The following is a 19728-nucleotide window of genomic DNA, read 5'->3' as shown; positions in this document are numbered from 1 at the left end:
TCATCCTCTCTCTCGCGCTCGCCCCCCCCTCTCTCTCTCTCCCCCCCCCCTCCCTCTCTCCCCCCCCCCTCCCTCTCCCCACCCCCCTCTCTCTCGCTCTCTCCCCCCCCCTCTCTCTCCCCCCCCCCTCTCTCTCTCGCTCTCTCCCCCTCCTCTCTCTCGCTCTCTCCCCCCTCTCTCTCGCTCTCTCCCCCCCCTCTCTCTCGCTCTCTCCCCCCCCCTCTCTCTCGCTCTCTGCCCCCCCTCTCTCTCGCTCTCTCCCCCCCTCTCTCTCGCTCTCTGCCCCCCCCTCTCTCTCGCTCTCTCCCCCCCCTCTCTCTCGCTCTCTCCCCCCCCTCTCTCTCGCTCTCTCCCCCCCCCCTCTCGTTCTCTCCCCCCCTCTCTCTCGCTCTCTCCCCCCCCCCCCTCTCGCTCTCTCCCCCCCCCTCTCTCTCGCTCTCTCCCCCCCTCTCTCTCGCTCTCTCCCCCCCCCCCTCTCGCTCTCTCCCCCCCCTCTCTCTCGCTCTCTCCGCCCCCCTCTCTCTCGCTCTCTCCCCCCCCCCCTCTCGCTCTCTCCCCCCCCTCTCTCTCGCTCTCTCCCCCCCTCGCTCTCTCCCCCCCCTCTCTCTCGCTCTCTCCCCCCCTCTCTCTCGCTCTCTTCCCCCCCCTCTCTCGCTCTCTCCCCCCCTCTCTCTCACTCTCTCCCCCCCCTCTCTCTCGCTCTCCCCCCCCTCTCTCTCGCTCTCTCCGCCCCCCTCTCTCTCGCTCTCTCCCCCCCCTCTCTCTCGCTCTCTCCCCCCCCCTCTCTCTCGCTCTCTCCCCCCCCCTCTCTCTCGCTCTCTCCCCCCCCTCTCTCTCGCTCTCTCCCCCCCCCCCTCTCTTGCTCTCTCCCCCCCCCTCTCTCTCGCTCTCTCCCCCCCTCTCTCTCGCTCTCTCCCCCCCCTCTCTCTCGCTCTCCCCCCCCTCTCTCTCGCTCTCTCCCCCCCCTCTCTCTCGCTCTCTCCCCCTCTCTCTCTCTGTCGCTCACGCATTCGCTTCCCCCCCCCCTTGCTCGTGCACTCGCACCCCTCCCCCCTCTCGCGCGCGCTCACGCTTCCCCCCTCCCCCTCTTGCCCTCTCCCCCTCTCACTCTTTTTGACTAGGTCACTGTTTTGAGGAATGGGGTAGTGTTGACATGGATTGATAATAATAAAGTCCAGCAAAAGAGGAAAGGGGAGAAATTAAAGCACTAAATTTTCATTCTCAAACCTAGAATTTATTTTGTTGCTATATCATGGGAGCAACTGATATTCAGAAATCAGCTTTTACTTTTCTGTATCTATGAAAATGCAGATGACTCTTCAGATGACATCTTTAAGCCAGTTTGAGCTGCTATTCTTCTATGAAAGTTACTTTGAGGTTACTGGTTAACTGGAGTAAAGCATAGTGAAGGAATGAGGGCTCAGTGTGCTGGTCTGTCAGTAGGAAGAAAGCCTAAATTTGAGGATTAACAGTTCAAAAAAAATGTCCTTGTCTTGCTCAATATCATCCTGTAGGTGAATATTAGGGTCCCTGTGTTTACTGGGCCAAGTGTCCAAATCTGGTGGGTTGATGGGGGAAATGAGTTGTGCTTTCCCTGAAAGCTGTGGTATTTTAGCTTCACCGTGTTTGTGATTTTTTCTTAAAAAACAGCTTCTCCACTCAGAAGCCAGCCTGATTGACAGACTTGGCACCCTCTTGAGGGAGGAGTGCTCCAAAAGAGACGACAATACAGGAGCAGTTAAGTTAGAGTCATAGAGTGATTCAGCACAGAAACAGGCCCTTTGGCCCATCGTGGCTGTGCCGGCCATCAAGCACCTATCTATTCTAATCCCATTTTCCAGCACTTGGCCTCTAGCCCTGTACGCTATGGCATTTTAAGTGTTCCCTGTAACTTGGAGAGGGGATCACGAAGGTGGTGGGCGGTGGGGGCACAGGTAGCCTGGCCTGATTGCAAATGAGTGGGGGGCAACGGTTCTGATGACTTGGGGTAGGAAACTGGTTTGTTTGATGGGCCGGGGTCGGTGCAGTGGGGAAGCCACCCGTGCTCCTCCTGGCCCACAAACTGTATTGGAAAAGCACGTGCCTCTTTCACACAGTAGTCCTTGAGTGTTTGCTATTGTTAAATGGGGTACTTGGGAAGGGGAGAATACCCAGGAAGCAATCTTTTCCTGCACTAATATGCACTCTGTGATGCAGCAATCAAGAAATAGCCTTGCCAGTATCTTGGAGATGACTAACTGAAGAGAGCCTTGCTGCCTTAATAATTGAGGTGAATATGAAAGATGTGGGAATGGATTTTTAAAAAATTGTTCAAAATTTAACCTATAGAGAACAATGTTGGCACTAAATTAAGGATGAGTTTTGAAATTGGGTGCAAGTGTTACTTCGACTGACCATCATAAAAATCCCTATTATACCCTGCCTCCCTGCTTTTCCCAATCCACATCCCAGCAACATTCCTCTTCGGTTTTTATGCGGGCAAGATTAGCTGGGGTGCACGAAGGAGCAACCAACGAGCTCACAGCTCTTCCAAGCAAAAATTTAGTCTCAGCTGTTAGATCCACCATGACCTAAGACAGATGACTTAAAAACATGTGAGTGTGTTTAACCAGACAGGCTCTGCATTGATTTTAAAGTTGTCAGCTCTGATAAGATCAATGCTGCAGGGTATACAGCAGGAAAATTGGAGGTGAATGCAAACACTCCGTCGTGCTTGCCTCTACCTGGAAGTTATTGGCCACAGTAACTTCCTTGGCCAGTTCTCTCTGGCGATTCTCTTGGGTCTGACAGTTGAAGCAGCAGATAGATGAATGAATGTGGATGTTGTGAAGCAATTAATCAGCAGTTGCTGCAGGAGAGCAGTGCTTTGAAACACAAAACTAATCTCCAATTATCCAGAGAAAATTCTTGTGCATAATTAGAACATAGATCGTGGCGGTGTGGATAATCGAGTTTTCTTTTATGAGATATGAGCCTTGCTGGCAATGCCAACATTTGTTACCAATCCCTAATTGCCCTTGAGAAGGTGGTAGTGAATCACCTTCTGCAGTCCATAAGATGTAGGTACATGCACAGAGCTGTTGGGAAGGGAATTCCAGGATTTTGACCCAGCAAGAATGAAGGAAGAGAGATATAGTTCCAAATCAGGATGGTGTGTGGGTTGGAGGGGAACTTACTGGTAACGTTGTTCCTACATGTCTGCTGCCCTTGTCCTTCTGGGTGGTAGAATTCAAGGGTTTGGAAGGTGTATTTTGTTGATTTGCTGCAGTGCATCCCGTAGATGGTACATACCGCTGCCACTGTATGTTGGTGGTAGAGTGAGTGCATGTTTAAGGTGGTGGATGGAATGCTCCACTTATCCAGGCAAATGGGGAGTATTCCATCACACTCCTGACTTGTGCCTTGTAGATGGTGGTGAGTTACTTGTCACAGAATTCCCAGCCTCTGACCTGCTCTTGGAGCCACAGCATTTATATGGCTACTCCAGTTCAGTTTTTGGTCAATAGTAACTCCCAGAATGTTGATGTAATGATGGGCGTCTTCAGGGGACATAGTCATTTGGTTTAGCAGAGTTCCCTTTCTACACTGTACCAGTGAATATATGTATCTGTGACTTAAACAAATGATTCTACATCATGTGACAAGTATGTGCGTCATGAGGTTTTGATAAATTCTGAAAAAATATAGTATCAAACATCTTCACAGCAACAAAACATGGAAACCAATATTACAATAGAATTTAAAAATTTACACCATCACAATTTGAGAATCTGCCAAATGTAACTGTGCTCAATATAAATTAATTTCAGCAACACATTTATTAGTGTCAGTCAGCTGTCATGCTCAGAGTTGTGTTACTCACAAGTAGTTTTGTGGTTTCTGGGCAGTTTATTTCCATTGCTAACAGGATGTCTTGTAGCTACACTATCATGTGCAAACATTGGTATTTGTTGTTTAATGCACAGAGATTTTTTTTTAGACTGTGTTTACCTTATTTATGACCAACCAAGCTACATTTTCTATGATTTAAGTTCTGTCTTGTTTCCTGTGCTTTGATAGCAAACATTCATCCAATATCCCACCAACAGTATATTATAATTTTCAAGCAGTTGTGCTTATTGCTCTGCTCCCTGCCCCCCCAAACCTTACAAAGGTGTTCAAAGTAATGAAACAGGAACAAACTATGTAATAGGAAGAAGAAGAAAATAATGTATGCTTGTTTTCTAATTAAGATCCCAACATTAAAAGTTACCTTTTAGGTTTCAGTACTATCTTGAGATATATACTGTACAGCTTCTTAAAGCAAGAAGCTAAAGTCATGTCAAAACTAACCAGAAATGTGAATTTGGATGTACAGAAATAATAGACTTGCCTCCCCCTTCCCTCAACCCATACACAAAACTTGCATCACCCTATAGGCAATGGCCCAGAGCTCTGGAGTGGGATATGTCACAGCAATGCCCTGTTAGGCTTTTTACCTCATCCTCCAGCCCTGTAAGGTGCGGAAATGTGAGCTGACAATGGCATGGCAAGGGCATCTGGGCATTTAAGACCTTAGTGACCAACAGTCTATGGGCAGAAACTTGTGATGTCAGGGATCTCACCTGCCAGCTGGAGAGCCGGCAAGAGACCTGCGCTGCCTCTTTTCAGCAAAGCTCGCCGAACCACAAGCCAATCAGGTAGTGGTGGGGCCACCCCCTGGAATCAAGACCTTGGGGACGGAAGTACTATCTAGCAAGAGCTGTTGGCCAATCAAAGGCCAGCAGCTCTTGCACTCAGCAGCGCCACTGAGGGAGCCCTGGCTGCTTCCGGAAAGACACCCCTCGGAGTCCCAGGATCATCACAGATTTGTTATGGTGTAGAAGGAGGCCATTCAGCACTGGCTCTCTGAGCATTTTAACTTGGTGCCAATCTCCTGCCTTTTCCCCGTAACCCTGCACATTGGATGATTACTTAAATAGCAACAATGCCCTCTTGAATGCCTCAATTGAACCTGCCTCCACCACATTTCCAGGCAGTGCATTCCAAACCCTAACTACTTGTTGTGTGAAAAAAAATTTTTTCACCTCACATTTGCTTCTTTTTCAAAGCACTTTAAAAATGTGCCCTCTGGTTCTCAAGCTGTTTACGAGCAGGAACAGTTTCTCCCTATCTACTCTGTCCAGACCCCTCATAATTTTGAAAGCCTCTGTCAAGTCTCTTCTTAGCCTTCTCCTCTCCAAGGAAAACAGTCCCAACTTCTCCAATCTTTCCACATAACTGAAGTGTCTCATCCCTGGAACCATGCTCATAAACTTCTTCTGCACTCTCTCCAATGCGTTCACATCCTTCCTATAGTGTGGCGCCCAGAATTGTACACAATACTCCAGCTGAGGTCTAACCAGTGTCCTATATAAGTTCATCATAACCTCCCTGCTCTATTAATGAAGCCTAGAATACTGTATGCTTTAGAAACAGCTCTCTCTACCTGACCTGCCATCTTTTAATGACTTATGTATATACACACCCAGGTCTCTCTGCTCCTGCACACCCTTTAGAATAGTGTCCTTTATTTTAAACTATCTCTCCATGTTCTTTGTACCAAAGTGTACCACCTCACACTTCTCCACATTGAACTTCACTTGTCACCTATCTGCCCACTCCAACAATGTGTCAATGTCCTTTTGAAGTTTTACACTGTCCTCCTCACAGTTTACAAGTCTCCCAAGTTTTGTGTTGTATGCAAACTTTGAAATTGTCCCCTGCACAGCAAGATCTAAATCATATATATATATTTATTTTTATTTATATATGTGTGTGTATATATTATATATATCAGGAGAAGCAAGGGTCCCAATACCGGCCCCTGGGGAACTCCACTACAAACCTTCTTCCAGCCCGAAAAATATCCATTAACTATTACTCTGTTTCCTATCCCTCAGCCAATTTTGTATCCATGTTGCTACTGTCCCTTTTATTCCATGACCTATAACTTTCTTCACAAGTCTGTTGTGTGGCACTGTATCAAACGGCCTTTTGGAAGTCCATATACATCACATCAACGGCCTTGGCCTCATCAACCATCTCTGTTACCTCTTCAATAAGCTCCAGCAAGTTAGTTAGAAACAATTTTCCTTTAACAAGTCCATGCTGACACTTCCGAATCCATCCACATTTTTCCATTAATTCTATCCCGAATAATTGTTTCTAGAAGTTTACCCACCACTGAAGTTAAACTGACTGGACTGTAATTGCAGGGCAGATCTTTACAACCTTTTTTGAACAAGGGCGTAATGTTTGCAATTCTCCAGTCCTCCAGCACCTCCCCCGAATCCAGGGAACATTGAAAGATTATTGCTAGTGCCACTGCAATTTCCACTCTCACTTCCTTCAATATTCTTGGACACATCTCATCCGGTCCTAGTGCCTTATCAAATTTAAGTACCAACAGCTTATCCAATATCGCCTCCTTATCAATCTTAAACCCTTCTAGTGACTGAGTTTCTTCCTCTGTCACCATGGCCTGGGCAGCATCTACCTTGTAGGTAAAGACAGATGCAAAGTATTCATTTAACACCTCAGCCATGCCTCTTGCCTCTATGGGTAAATCCCCTTTTTGGTTTCCAATTGGCCCATCATCTCCTTTTACCACCCTTTTGCTGTTGATGTGCTTATAGAATACTTTGGGATTTCCTTTCGTGTTAGCTGTCAGTCTTTTTTCATAATCCCTCTTTGCTTCTCATATTTGCTTTTTCACATCCCTTCTGAACTTTCTGTCTTCAGCTTGATTCTCAATTGTATTTGCTCCCTGATACCTGTCGTAAGCATACTTTTTCTTCCTTTGTCATCCAGGGAGCTCTGGATTTGTTTATCCTACCCTTCAAGGAACATACCTTGACTGTGCCCACACCATCTTCTCTTTGAAGGTAGCCCATTGTTCAGCTACTGTTTTTCCCACCAACCTTTGGTCCAGTCTATCCGGCTCAGCTCCGTTCTTGCCCCACTGAAGCCTGCTCTCCGTCAGTTGATTATTCTTACTCTGGATTGACTAGTGTCATTTTCCACCATCATCTGAAACCTTCTGATACAATGATTACTGTCCCCTAAATGTTCCCCCATGGTCACTTGATCTACTTGGCCCACCTCATTCCCAAGGACCAGGTCCAGCAGTGCCTCCTTTCTTGTTGGACTGGACACGTACTGCTGTAGGAAATTCCCCTGGACACAATCTAGGAACGCTTGTCCCTCACTGCCCCTTACATTACCACTATCCCAGTCTATGTACGGGTAATTAAAGTCCCCCATTATAACTACTCTATGATGTTTACACCTCTCTGTAATTTCCTTGCAGATTTGTTCCTCTATATCCTTCCCAGTAGCTGGTGGTCTGTATATTACTCTGAGCAATGTAATTGCACCCTTCTTATTCCTTATCTCCAGCCAAATTGATTCTATTCCTGAATCCTCTGACACATCCTCTTTCTCCAGTGCTGCAATACTCTCCTTAACCAAAACCGCCATCCCTCCTCCTTTTTTCCCTTTCCTATCTTTTCTGAACATCCTGTAACCAGTAATATTTAACACCCAGATCTGCCCTTCCTTAAGCCAGGTCTCCATTATCGCCACAACATCATAATCCCACAAGGTAATCTGTGCCTGTAACTCCCCAATTTTATTAACTATACTCTGTGCATTCACATCCATGCAGTGTGATCCTGATTTAGACTTCATTGTTTGTCCCTTACTCCGACTCCATCTATTAACTTACTATCCTCTATTTTAGTGCTATCTGCCTCTCCCAGCATTCCATGCACCCTGGTGCTACTTTCTGATATTCTCTCCTGGTTCCCACACCCCTGCTGAGTTAGTTTAAACTCTCCCAACAGCATCAGCAAAACTCAGTCCCGGCTCTGTTCAGATGCAACCCATCCGGCTGGTACAGGCGTCATCTCCCCCAGAGCCAGTTCCATTTGCCAGGAATCTAAAGCCCTCCCTCCTGCACCATCCTTCCAGCCAAGCATTCATCTGTCTTATCTTCCTATTTCCGTACTCACTTGCACATGGCACTGGGAGTAATCCGGAGATGACTGCTTTAGAGGCCCTGCTTGCTAATTTTCTACCTAGCTCCCTAAATTCTGATTGCAAGACCACATCCCCATTCCTACCTATGTTGTTAGTACCAATGTGGACCACGACCTCTGGCTGTTCACCGTCCCCCCCCACCGACAACCACAAGAATGTCCTACAGCTGTTCTGTGACACCCTTGACCCTGGCATCAGGGAGGCAACAAACCATCCTGGAGTCACGTTGACAGCCGCAGAAACACACATCTGCTCCTCTAACTAAAGAATCCCTCATCAGTACTGCCTTCCCGCTCTTCTTCCTCCCCTCCTATACAGCTGGGCCACCTGTGGTGCCTTGGGCTTGGCTCTTGCTACACTCCTCCAAGGATCCATCTGATATCCAGAATGGAAAACCGGTTGGTGAGCGAGACCTCTGGGGACTCCTGCACTACCTGCCTGTTTCTCTTGGACTGACTGGCAGTCACTCGTACCCTATCTGCCTGCTTTCCCCTAACTTGCGGTGTGACCACCTCTCTGAACGTGCTATCCATGCAGTTCTCTGCCTCACGGATGCACCTCAGTGACTCCAGCCGCTGCTCAAGCTCTGAATCGTGGAGCTCAGGCTTGTGCAGCCGGTGACACTTCCTGCACATGGGCTCGTCTGGGTCACGAGAAGTGTTCACGACTCCCCACGTGCCACAGGATGGGCATTCCACTTGGCTGAGCTGTCCTGTCTTGTCTTAATCTTAAAATTTTAAATCACTTTATTTATTTTAACTTTAGTAAGACCTCATGGAGGACCCAGGCTACAGGTAAGTAATGTGGGATGTTTCACAGAGTGGGGGATGGGGTGGGGGGTGGGGGGTTGGGTGGTGGTGGTGGTGGGGGTCACAGGGAAGAGGAGGTTCAGAAGTAAGGGTAGGATGTGTCCAGTTCCTCGAGGGCCCCTCCCCTCGCCTCCCCCAAATGGAGGTGACAAGCAGCCCACGCAGTTTTTATCTGTTGTACACACCACATGGCGACAGGCCCGCTTGCAGCTGGGTTAATCCCTGCGACGGTGGATGAGGCCCAAAAGTGGATGTTAATTTGTCACTTCAAGGCCTCAATTGGAGGTGGGGCGGTAAGGTCCGCCATGGGCCTTCCCGTTAATTCTGGCGGAAAGGCAGTGGGATTCCAATATGCTGCCATTCTGCCTCTCCCGCCTCCAAGCTCGGCGCCAGTATCTGCTCATCTCTTCAACCCAATGAGATTTAAGGATTAAAAAAGAAACAGGAATGACAGAGAAGGGAAAATGGTGAATTAGAGTCAAATCAGGTTCAAAAAGACAATTAAAGAGCAAAAAAAAGATGAGAATAAGAAAAAAAAGACTGAGAAAAAGTAAAAAAGAAATTTAAAATTAAAATTTTAATTTCAAAATCTCTAACAATTTGCCACCTGCAGGAATGTGGCTCCAAAATTGTTCCATTTCTCGGTTGGAGTGGTTGATTGGCAATGTAGGAAGGGAGTCTGTGCTCCACGTTTATGTAGAGTGCCCGAGCTTACATTATTTGTAATTTTCATTATTTGAATGGGCTGCTCCTCATTTTTTGGTTGCACTTCAGCCCCACGGTCCTGGTTACCTGGTGCCCCTGGGCCTGGCCAAGGTGCCATCAACAGTTCCACGCAGTGGGTGGACGAAGGGGTTGTCCGACCTGACACTCTGCCCCTCTACCACAGTTACGTTCGCAGACGGGTGGCCCTGAAGAGAAAGCACGTGGTGTCCACTGGCAAGCTTGAGGCCTTCTGCAATCGGTGGGCACTGCTGGGGCTAGGGTGCAACATCACTCCCGGGAACGATATTTTGATTTGATTTTTAAGTTTCGTTTGAAGTTTTGATCCTTTTTGTTATAGTGCCCCAGCAGGAGCTGTCACTCCCTTTCATTATTTTTTATTGATTATTTGTTTTATTGAAAAGAGACTATAAATCTCACTAAAAAGGTACCAGCTTCGGATGGTGGGTTTAACCAGCAATTAGTGCAGCAACTTCATGAAACTCATGGGGAGGTCGAGGGTCAGTTAACATTTTTTGCCAGGGTGACTGTGGAATGGTGCAAATTCTCCAGCAACTGGTGACTGCTTGCAATTCACAACATGTCTCATCCTCACCAGAAGTTCCTGGAGTATTTACGCAGAAGAAAGACTGTCTTGGCAATAAGTGGCAATGCTTTTTTGCAATTATTAAAAACTTCCCATGCATCCAAAAGGTCAAACTCTCCAGCACAAAATAGGAGCACCGCTCATACAAGAAAGCCAGCCAGCCTCAAACAGGAAATGTAAACCCCCAATGTAGAACATTCCAGTCACCCACCCCCCCCTCTCCCCTTCTTTTCTTCTTCTCCCCTATCCTTCCATCTTTTTCCTGAGCTGAAGTTTCCAATTAGGAAGATTCAGCTTTTGCTCTTTCAAGCTCCTGAACTGGTGCAAAATAAAACCCCCAGTGGGCCTAAAGCTATCAATCAAGGAGCAGTCTTTCAGGTTTAGGTAATTCACATAGCTGGGGTTTGATCATTCGTCTAGTCGTGGCTTTTTCTCATATTAAGCTGACAAGGTGGTTTTCGAATACCGTCAGCTCTCAGTGAAACTAATCATAGTGGAAATTCACTTTCAATATGAGAAGCAGCAGGGACTGTGTAAAAAGCTCCTGAGCCAACTTGTTGTCCCAAGGATGCATATTGGACACTGCTCGGCTTAGGGTGCTCTCGACGTTGGTTAACTTGTTAGTCCAAAGTAATATGATTATTTTTTTAAAAATTAAGGGCCAACCCTACTAATGGGTTGCAGGTTGGGACCAGTGATAAAGTGCATCCCTTTCAATGAACTTCTACCTGTTTACATTAAAAAAGTGCAGCAAAACAACAATGCTTGCAAAGTACTTCTGCATAGCACGCTGCCAAACTTAAAAAAAAACACTAACACAAAACCAGAATTACCTGGAAAAACTCAGCAGGTCTGGCAGCATCGGCGGAGAAGAAAAAAGTTTGACGTTTCGAGCCCTCATGACCCTTCAACAGAACTGAGTAATGTTAGGAGAGGGGTGAAATATAATCCTGTCTGTGTTATCCACAGTGCTGGTTTTATGTCTAGTTTGATTTCACTGGTCAAGTAAACTCGAATTGCATGCCTTCATATACACTTTTGTTAGCTGATGCTCATTATCAATAACAGAGAGGGATCGACACAAGAACAACTGTGATTGTTTATTGCAACAGAAGGCAGAGCACTAAATCCTTGCATGCTCCAACAACCACCTCCAGCTCTAGACTTACAGTTAACCAGTAGCCCATGCTGTACAGTGATTGGTCAGTACTGCCACATGGCTAGTCCACTTGTATTCTCTTAAAGGTACATGGCACTCCACTTTACCACAGCCAGTAAATCATGATCGACTTCAAACACTGCAAACAAAAACCAGTATTGTAAGGTCCACTTAGTTGACATAATTGTGAATATAGCTTAAGAAATGCAGACGGTTTTTTTGATTTAGACTTCATCCATGACTGCATCGTTTAAGTCAGTTAAGAGTGCTTGGACTTGCTTTGGCTACTTGTGCTTTCTGCTTTACTGTTTAATCCAATGTCTGTATCAAGGAGGGCTTCGTAATCGTAACAGTGCAAGCTCCTATTTCTGGTGCCTTCTAGTTCACTTTTACAACTCTAAGTCTGCGCAGCTGTTAGATGTATTGAGACTGCAATATACAAGCTGAAATCCTTCAACAAGCCTTTTGTAATTAGAGCTGGCAGATTGCTGTTTTACAAGATAACTTTTCAGTTTTCGTGGCGCTGAATTTTGTAATTTTATCTGGAAAGCAACTGAACAAAAAGAAATTGTTGAAGGAGCCATTCATCACATTGGTCACTTGGTTTTTCAACAGCATATTTTGTATAGATTTGGAACAGTTTACACAACTAAGTCCTGGCCCACAAAATTAGGAGTTGATTCCTTGTTTAGCTCCCCAAAAATTATTAGGCTTGTTAATTTACCAAATGTTTTGGGTTGGTCGCCACTGATCACAGTTTGAAATGTTGAACTTTGTAACACAATTTTTAACGCTACATCTGCCGTTAGATTTTTCCGAACCCTTGATTGTGCTTCTGCATTGTGGCCTCCTGTTTGGTTATGGGGGACTCGCTGAGGGTTGTCAGTCCAGAGCACGTTATTTACCCAACACTTGAGTGCAGTACTGAAGGAGCAATTTTATTACTTCTTTAAAATCCCAGTTCCCAATGCTGGAAAATCTGTGAAGAAAGAACACCTCAGCAAAGATTGGATGATAGTTGCCTTGGAGGCAGAGTGAGCAAAACAGGGCCTAAATGGCCAAGGTAACAGTGGTGGGAGCCAGGCTTTTAGTGTCATAGAAGTGATTTAGCTGGCACGGAGAAGTGGCAGCTTGCTGGAAGCAACCTAAAACAGATGGAGCAATTGTGAAAGGGAGCCTAAAGTGCTATGGGTGAGGATAAAGCAGAGCAGAGGTGCTGGAAAAGGAGCGAGAGGGAGGCCTTAAATGGTTCAGAGGCAGCAGAGATAGTGACGAAGTGGGTGCAGACTTTTAAAATGATTACATAAGAGCCTGAAGCAGGAGTGGGGTAAATGCAGCCCCAGATTTACTGAGTCGGATGATCTGCAACACATCATTCTACATCTGCATCCTAGGGTCTTAAAGGAAATGGCTGCAGAGTTAGTAAATGCATTGGTTGTAATGTTCCAAAATTCCCTAGATTCTGGGAAGGTCCCAGTGGATTGGAAAGCAGTAAATATAACACCACTATTCAAGAGGAGGGAGATAGAAAGCAGGAAACCATAGGCCAATTAGCCTAACATCTGTCATTGTGAAAATGCTAGAATCCATTATTAAAGAGGTAATAGCAGGACAATTAGAAAATCATAATGCAATCAGGCAGAGTCAACATGGTTTTGTGAAAGGGAAATCATGTTTGACAAATTTATTACAGTTCTTTGAGGGTGGATAAAGGGGAACCAGTAGATGTAATATATTTGGATTTCCAAAAGGCATTTGAGAAGGTGCCATATAAAAGGTTACGGTAGAAGATTTTTGATTGACAAGGGAATCAAGGATAATGGGAAGCAGACAGGAAGGTGGATTAAGGCCACAGTCAGATCAGCTATGATCTCATTGAATGGTGGACCAGGCTCAATGGGCTAAATGGCCTACTTCTCCTATTACTAATGATCTTATGATCTGGGCATTTGCAATTGCCATGCAATAGCCATATGTTGGCATAGGGTTTTCCATTATAGGAAATAAGATTAATGCAGACAGGAAGTGTACACTATAAGCAAGTCATTGTTTGAGCAAAGTCTGTGCCATCTGTACACTAATGCATTTTCATTTGTAGCATTTTCCATATAACACTACATAGAATTTGTAACTGATAGCCTATTGAGCAAGATTGTCGCAGACTTCAGGTGGATGTAGACTAGTGATATGGGTAGCCATACAAAAATACAGTTTAATGTGGTAAGTGTGAAGTGATGCACTTCAATAGAAGCAACATGGAGAAGCAGTACAATCACGATGAACTGTTTTGATAGTAGATGCAAGAACAAAGGGACCTTGGGAAGTATATTCACAAATTCTTGAAGATGGCAGAACAAGTTGATAAGGCATTTAAGGAAGTGTTTGGGATACTTGGCTTTATAAACAGGGGCATAGGAGCACAGACATTTTGCAAATGTTTTACAAATCTCTAGTTAGGCCTCAACTGGAATGCTGTCTATAGTTCTGGGCATCACATTTTGGGAAGGGTGTTAAGGCCTTGGAGGAGGGTACAGAAGAGATTTACCATATTGATGCCAGGGCTGAAGGATTTCAGTTGTGTGAAGAGTTTGGAGAAACTGGGACTGTTCCCCTGAGAGCAGACAAGGTGAAGGGGAGACCTAATAGAGTATTCAACATTGAGAGATGTTGGTAGAACAGGTCAGGCGGAACTGTTTCCTCTGACAAGTGGATCAGTAACCAGAGATCACGATTTAAAATATTTGCCAAAACAATAAGAGAGGGGATGATCATTTCAGACAGAAGGTTAAGATCAGGAACACATTCCCTGAAAGAGTAATTGAATCAGATTCCACACAAACTTTCAAAAGACCACTTTACATGTGCTTGAAGGCTATTTGAAGCATAATGGCGAAAAAGTTGGGGTGTGGTACCACACTGGACAGCTTTTTCCAAGAGCTGGCACAGACATGATGGGCCAAATGGGCTCCCTCTGTGCTTTGATTCTATGATTCAACAGTTTGTTGAGCAATCAGCTTTGTTTTTGTGATTGTAGGTTTGAACTCAAGTTCATCTCATAGTTGGATCTGCTTGTCATTGATTAAGAATTAGTTACCCTGCCATATTAGTATATCCTGCTGTGAGGTGAGAAAGAGGAAGTGAATGACACAGCCAGCAGTACTGAGCTGATGCTGTTGTGGCAGTAAACCATCTGATAAAGCACAGTAATTTCTTAGCTGGCCTCGTCTCTGTCTTCATTGTTAAGCTAACAGTATCACAAATATCCCCTTCAGGCTTATCTTAATAATCCTTTGCTAATTGATGTTAGTTACCAGTGTAGTTTAGCCATGCCAACACAATATAGGAGAACATAACAATAGCAAATGGCCCAGATCTTGTGGTACCCGCATCGTCAGAAACCAGATGTGCGACCTACGATGCACATTGGGACCCTGCGGAAGTCCCAATGTGCTGACCTCCATGGGAATTGCCCAGGAAGTTTGAACTTCTGATGGGCAATTGCCCTGCTCCCTTCTGTAACTGTCCCTGACTTTGAGCTAGAATTGGAGACTTTGCACAGTTTCATGGGACTTACCTGATTAAACACCCAGGAAATGTTGGACAGAAAAATCCTCACTCCTGGGTAACTACCGAATTGATTCCTCCCCGCCCAATCACTCACACTGACAATTCCCCTCCCGACTACCCACCACCACCCAACTACCACCACCTCCCCACCCGACCTGATCTGACCACCTCTTCCTGCCTGCCATCCTACCCACCCACTGCCCTCTCCTGCCCTGCCTCTGCCTACAACCCGCCCACCCCTGCCCGTGACCTTTAAACTTACCACCTGGCAGCTAGAGCTGTAAAAAGGAGGCCTATCCTGTCTTTCTCCGATGCTGCCACATTGCAATGGAGCTCTCCGATGGGCGCTGTGTTCTGCATTTCTGGAGAAGTCAGCTCAGAAGACCTGGTAAGAAGTGTGGAGTAGCATCTAGGTGTGGAAGAGTTCGAGCGGAATGGCACTCTGACGATGATTGCTGCTTTGCAGAAGACCTGGGCCAATTTCTCTGGGAGATCTGGCCAGGACCTTGTGCGAAGCAGAAATCATCATCTATTGCCACTCCGTCCGATCTTTTCCATGCCTCAATGCAGCGTCGCATTTCTTGCCGTGTCTTCCAAGTCGGCTTCTCCAGGAATGCAGAGCACGGCATCCATCGGAGAACTCCCATCGCAGTGCTGTAGCGTTGGCAAGAGACAAGTGCCTTTTTAGGGCACTATCTGCCATAAGGTAAGTTTAAAGGTCCCATCCGAATGTTAGTGAGTGGATGAATGTTGTGAATAGGTGTGTGGTTGAATGAGTGCTAGAGTGGGTGAGGTATGTGGGTTGGCTGGGTGAGCTAAGTGGGTAAATGGATGAGATGGCATTGGGTGGGTGATTTGGCAAGTGGGTGAGTTGGTTGGGGTGGCAGGTGATGGGAGGGGTTGACTTGGGGGGCAGGGGGAGTCAGGGGGAGTTAAGTGGGGGGCAGTGAGAGAGATTTCGGGTATCAGTTCTGTAGTTACCCAGGAGATAGACTAAGATTCTTCTGTCTAACATTTCCTGGGTAATCGAAGTCCCACGAAACTGTCCAAAATCTCTGACTCTAGCCCAAAATTGGAAACATTTGCAGGGGAACAGGGCAATGGGAAGTTCAAATTTCCTGGGCAATTCCTACAGAGGTCAGCTCATCAGGACTTCCACAGGGTCCCAATGTGCATCTTGGGTCATAAGTCCAATCTCCGATGATCCAGAGACCAGAGGATCTGGGCTATTTGACACAATTCCATGCTAACAGAATTGTGTTTGGATAACTTGCTGTACGCCATATTCCTAACAGGTTGGAATCATACCTACCATAAGGAAGATGGTTGTGGTTGTTGAGGGTCAATCATTTCAGTTCCAGGCCATCACTGCGGGAGTTCATTAGGGTCGCGCCCAAGGTCCAGCCAACTTCAGGTGCTTCACCAATGACCTTCCCTACATCATAAGGTCAGAAGTGGGAATGTTCGCTGATGATTGTACAGTGTTCAGCACATTCACAACTCCTCAGATACTGAAGCAGTCCGTGTCCAAATGCAGTAAGACCTGGACAATATCCAGGCTTTGGCTGACAAGTGGCAAATAACATTCACGCCAGACATTTGCTAGGCAATGACATCTCCAACAAGAGAGCATCTAACCATCGCCCCTTGACATTCAGTGGCATTACCATCACTGAAACCCCACTATCAACATCCTGGGGCGGGGGGTTACCATTGACCAGAAACTGAACTGGACTAGCCATATAAATACTGTGGCTGCAAGAGCAGGTCAGAGGCTAGGAATCCTGCGGCAAGTAACTCACCCCCTGACTCCCCAAAGTCTGTCCACCATCTACAAGGCACAAGTCAGGAGCGTGATGAGTGCATCACCCGGATGAGTACAGCTTCAACAACACTCAAGAAGTTTGACACCCTCCAGGACAAAGCAGCTGCTTGATTGGCAACTCATCCACAAACATTCACTCCCTCCACCATCGACACACAGTAGCAGCAGTGTGTACCATCTACAAGATGCACTGCAGAAACTCACCAAGCCTCCTTAGACAGCACTTTCCAAACCCATGACCACTACCATCTAGAAGGACAAGGGCAGCAGGCAGATTGGAACACCACCACCTGGAAGTTCCCCTCCAAGTCACTCACCATCCTGACTTGGAAATATATCACCGTTTCTTCACTGTCGCTGGGTCAAAATCCTGGAACTCCCTCCGTAACAGCACTGTGGGTGTACCTACACCATATGGACTGCAGCGGTTGAAGAAGGCAGCTCAACACCACCTTCTCGAGGGCAATTAGGGATGGGTAATAAATGCTGGCCTAGCCAGCAATGCCCATATCCCATGAACGAATAAAAAAAATGGAAGACATCTGGGACTTTAGACCTCTAAACATACAGGGTATGGTTTATGCATTGACCCAGAAGCATGGCTATGTGATAGGAACCAGCAGTGATCCTGTAGGCAGATTGTATGACAGGGGACATGTGTGCACATGGGACAAAGAGGAGGAATGCATCTGTGGCAGTTAACAGGGAATGAACTTCACCCAGTTCAAGGGATACTGATTAGGATCAAGGCCATGTGTGGGATAGACTGGAGCTGTAACAAGCTTATGGGACAAAGTAAAGCAAAACGGGGACATGGGGCACAGGCTGATGAGAGGAGAGAACATGGTCTGAGAGCTGAGGGCTTGAATTTACATTGATAGAGAATAAGTAATGTGCTTGAGCTTCACATTGGTACTTTATGTTGATTACCTCTCAATTTCAGGCTTAGTAACCCCCTGCAATCTTTTACCCATAGCACAATCAGCATTTAATATTTAAATAATGGTAATTTGAGGGAGAAAGTTACCAACTATAATGCTTTCTTAATATTGAAGCTGATGATTCTAAGGTTTTCTGAGTTCCGTCAAGTGAAATGTACTAGTTTATTTTCCTGAATTCCTGAATATGGTTCTTGTATTTTATATATTTCATTTTACGGCTACTATGATCAGAATATTTTTCACAAATTAAAATTGTAAACTTGATATTTACTTTTCTTTCTTCCAGTGCACAGAGCCAGAGAAGTTATTCAAAATTGCAAATGAGCTTCTGCTCACAGAAGAAGCCTACGTGAAAAGGCTTCACCTTCTGGATCAGGTAATGCAAAACATTCACCGGATTCAGCTTGTAGTAAAATTTGTTTGTTGCTTTGAGATAATTTTGGAATTTAAAATAAACTTAAGATTTATTAAAGGCTGTTACCTGAATTTCAAACAGGATTTTAAGAAAATACCGTTTTTGCTGCAAGGGGATTTAGACAGGCTAAGTGAGTGGACGAGACCATGGCAGGTGGAATATAATGAGGAAAATGTGAAGTTATCCACTTTGGTAGGAAAAACAGAAATGCAGAGTATTTCTTAAATGGCGAATGATTAGGAAGTGTTGATGCCCAAACCTGAGCGTCTTGTTCATAAGTCAGTGAAAGCTAATATGCAGGTGCAACAGTCAATTCGGAAGGCAGATGGTATGTTAGCCTTTATTGCAAGGGGATTTGAGTATAGGAGTAAGGAGGTCTTGCTGCAGTTGGACTGAGCCTTGGTAAGTCCACACCTGGAGTATTGTGTGCAGTTTTGGTCTCCTTAACTAAGGAAGGATACACTGGCCATAGAGAGAGTGCGACGGAGTTCACCAGACTAATCCCTGGGATGTTGGGATTGTCCTATGAGAAGAGATCGAGGAGGCTGGGCCTGTATTATTTAGAGTTTAGAACAATGAGAGGTGACCTCATTGAAGTGTACAAAATCTTACAGGACTTAACAGGGTAGATGCAGGAAGGATGTTTCCCCTGGTTGGGGTGGGGGGGTCTAGAACCAGGGGACACAGTCTCAGAATATGAGGTAGGCCATTTAGGGCTGAGATGAGGGGGAATTCCTTTAGTCAGAGACAGATGAACTTTTGGAATGCTCTACCCCAGGAGGCTCCGTCATTGAGCATGTTTGCTGGTCGATAAATTTCTTGATACCATTGTCATCAAGGGATATGGGGATAATGTGTGAAGATGGTGTTGAGGTAAAAGATCAGCCGTGATCTAGTTGAAAGCCAGAGCAGGATCGAGGGGCCGAATGGCTTATTCCTGCCCCTATGTTCTTATGTACAAAGAGTTTGTCAATATAATAGGAAATAGCTGAAATGGGTCACAACAGGCTTTAATACTTGGGAAAAGCAGAGAGAATGCTCTGAAGCTACTGAAGATGGAAGACTGCAGACAGGTGTTACATGAAACATGTTACATTGGCTGTGTAGCTTTTCTGAAGGCTGGTTGGTTAATGAAGTGTTTCAGACCAGAGTCCTATCCTGGTGAATGTCACAATTCTAAAATTACAAGAGAATATAATACTTTAATTAAGTAGTGAGATTAATGTTGTATTTAGCACAGTTATGATTAATGTTTAATCTTTTAATCATAGAACTCTGCATAAGCAAAATAATCTGAGAACTGAATCTGTCATTCTTTTAAAATAGTCTGTTTTGTAGGGTTCCTCCTAAAGCATTTGTGATTGATAGAGAATAATCTGAGGGATTTGTTACCATTAACTCTTCTCTATTCAAGTGCCTCTGAAAATTATGTATGAGTCTCCATCAAATTGATGGGCAGGAAAAGGCCATCAAACCTGCCTCATACCATCACAGCTAAACAAGTCTTCCCACCCTCACATCCATATAATCTGCTGGGAGAAAAAAATAACACATCTTACAAAAGCCCAGGGCAAACAAGGTAAAAAATACACTAGAAATTTCCTCTCTGATCTTCTTAGGCAATCAGATCCAGTACAGGAGA

The 19728-nt window shown here is 45.5% G+C and overlaps 1 protein-coding gene across 3 annotated transcripts in view; it reads left to right on the top strand.

The window, feature by feature from the left end:
* Window positions 1–19728, top strand: part of LOC144681675 (FYVE, RhoGEF and PH domain-containing protein 3-like) — a 250601-nt gene that overhangs the window by 162643 nt on the left and 68230 nt on the right. For all 3 annotated transcript variants that reach the window (XM_078543496.1, XM_078543495.1, XM_078543497.1), the window contains exon 5: window positions 17958–18047. In XM_078543496.1, the coding sequence (XP_078399622.1) occupies window positions 17958–18047 (90 nt within the window). The remainder of the gene's footprint in view (window positions 1–17957; window positions 18048–19728) is intronic.

Source organism: Cetorhinus maximus, chromosome 6 (assembly GCF_964194155.1).
Source record: "Cetorhinus maximus chromosome 6, sCetMax3.hap1.1, whole genome shotgun sequence".
Taxonomy (NCBI): domain Eukaryota; kingdom Metazoa; phylum Chordata; class Chondrichthyes; order Lamniformes; family Cetorhinidae; genus Cetorhinus; species Cetorhinus maximus.
Note: the sequence above shows the minus strand (reverse complement) of the source record. Positions and strands in the feature narration are given on the sequence as shown.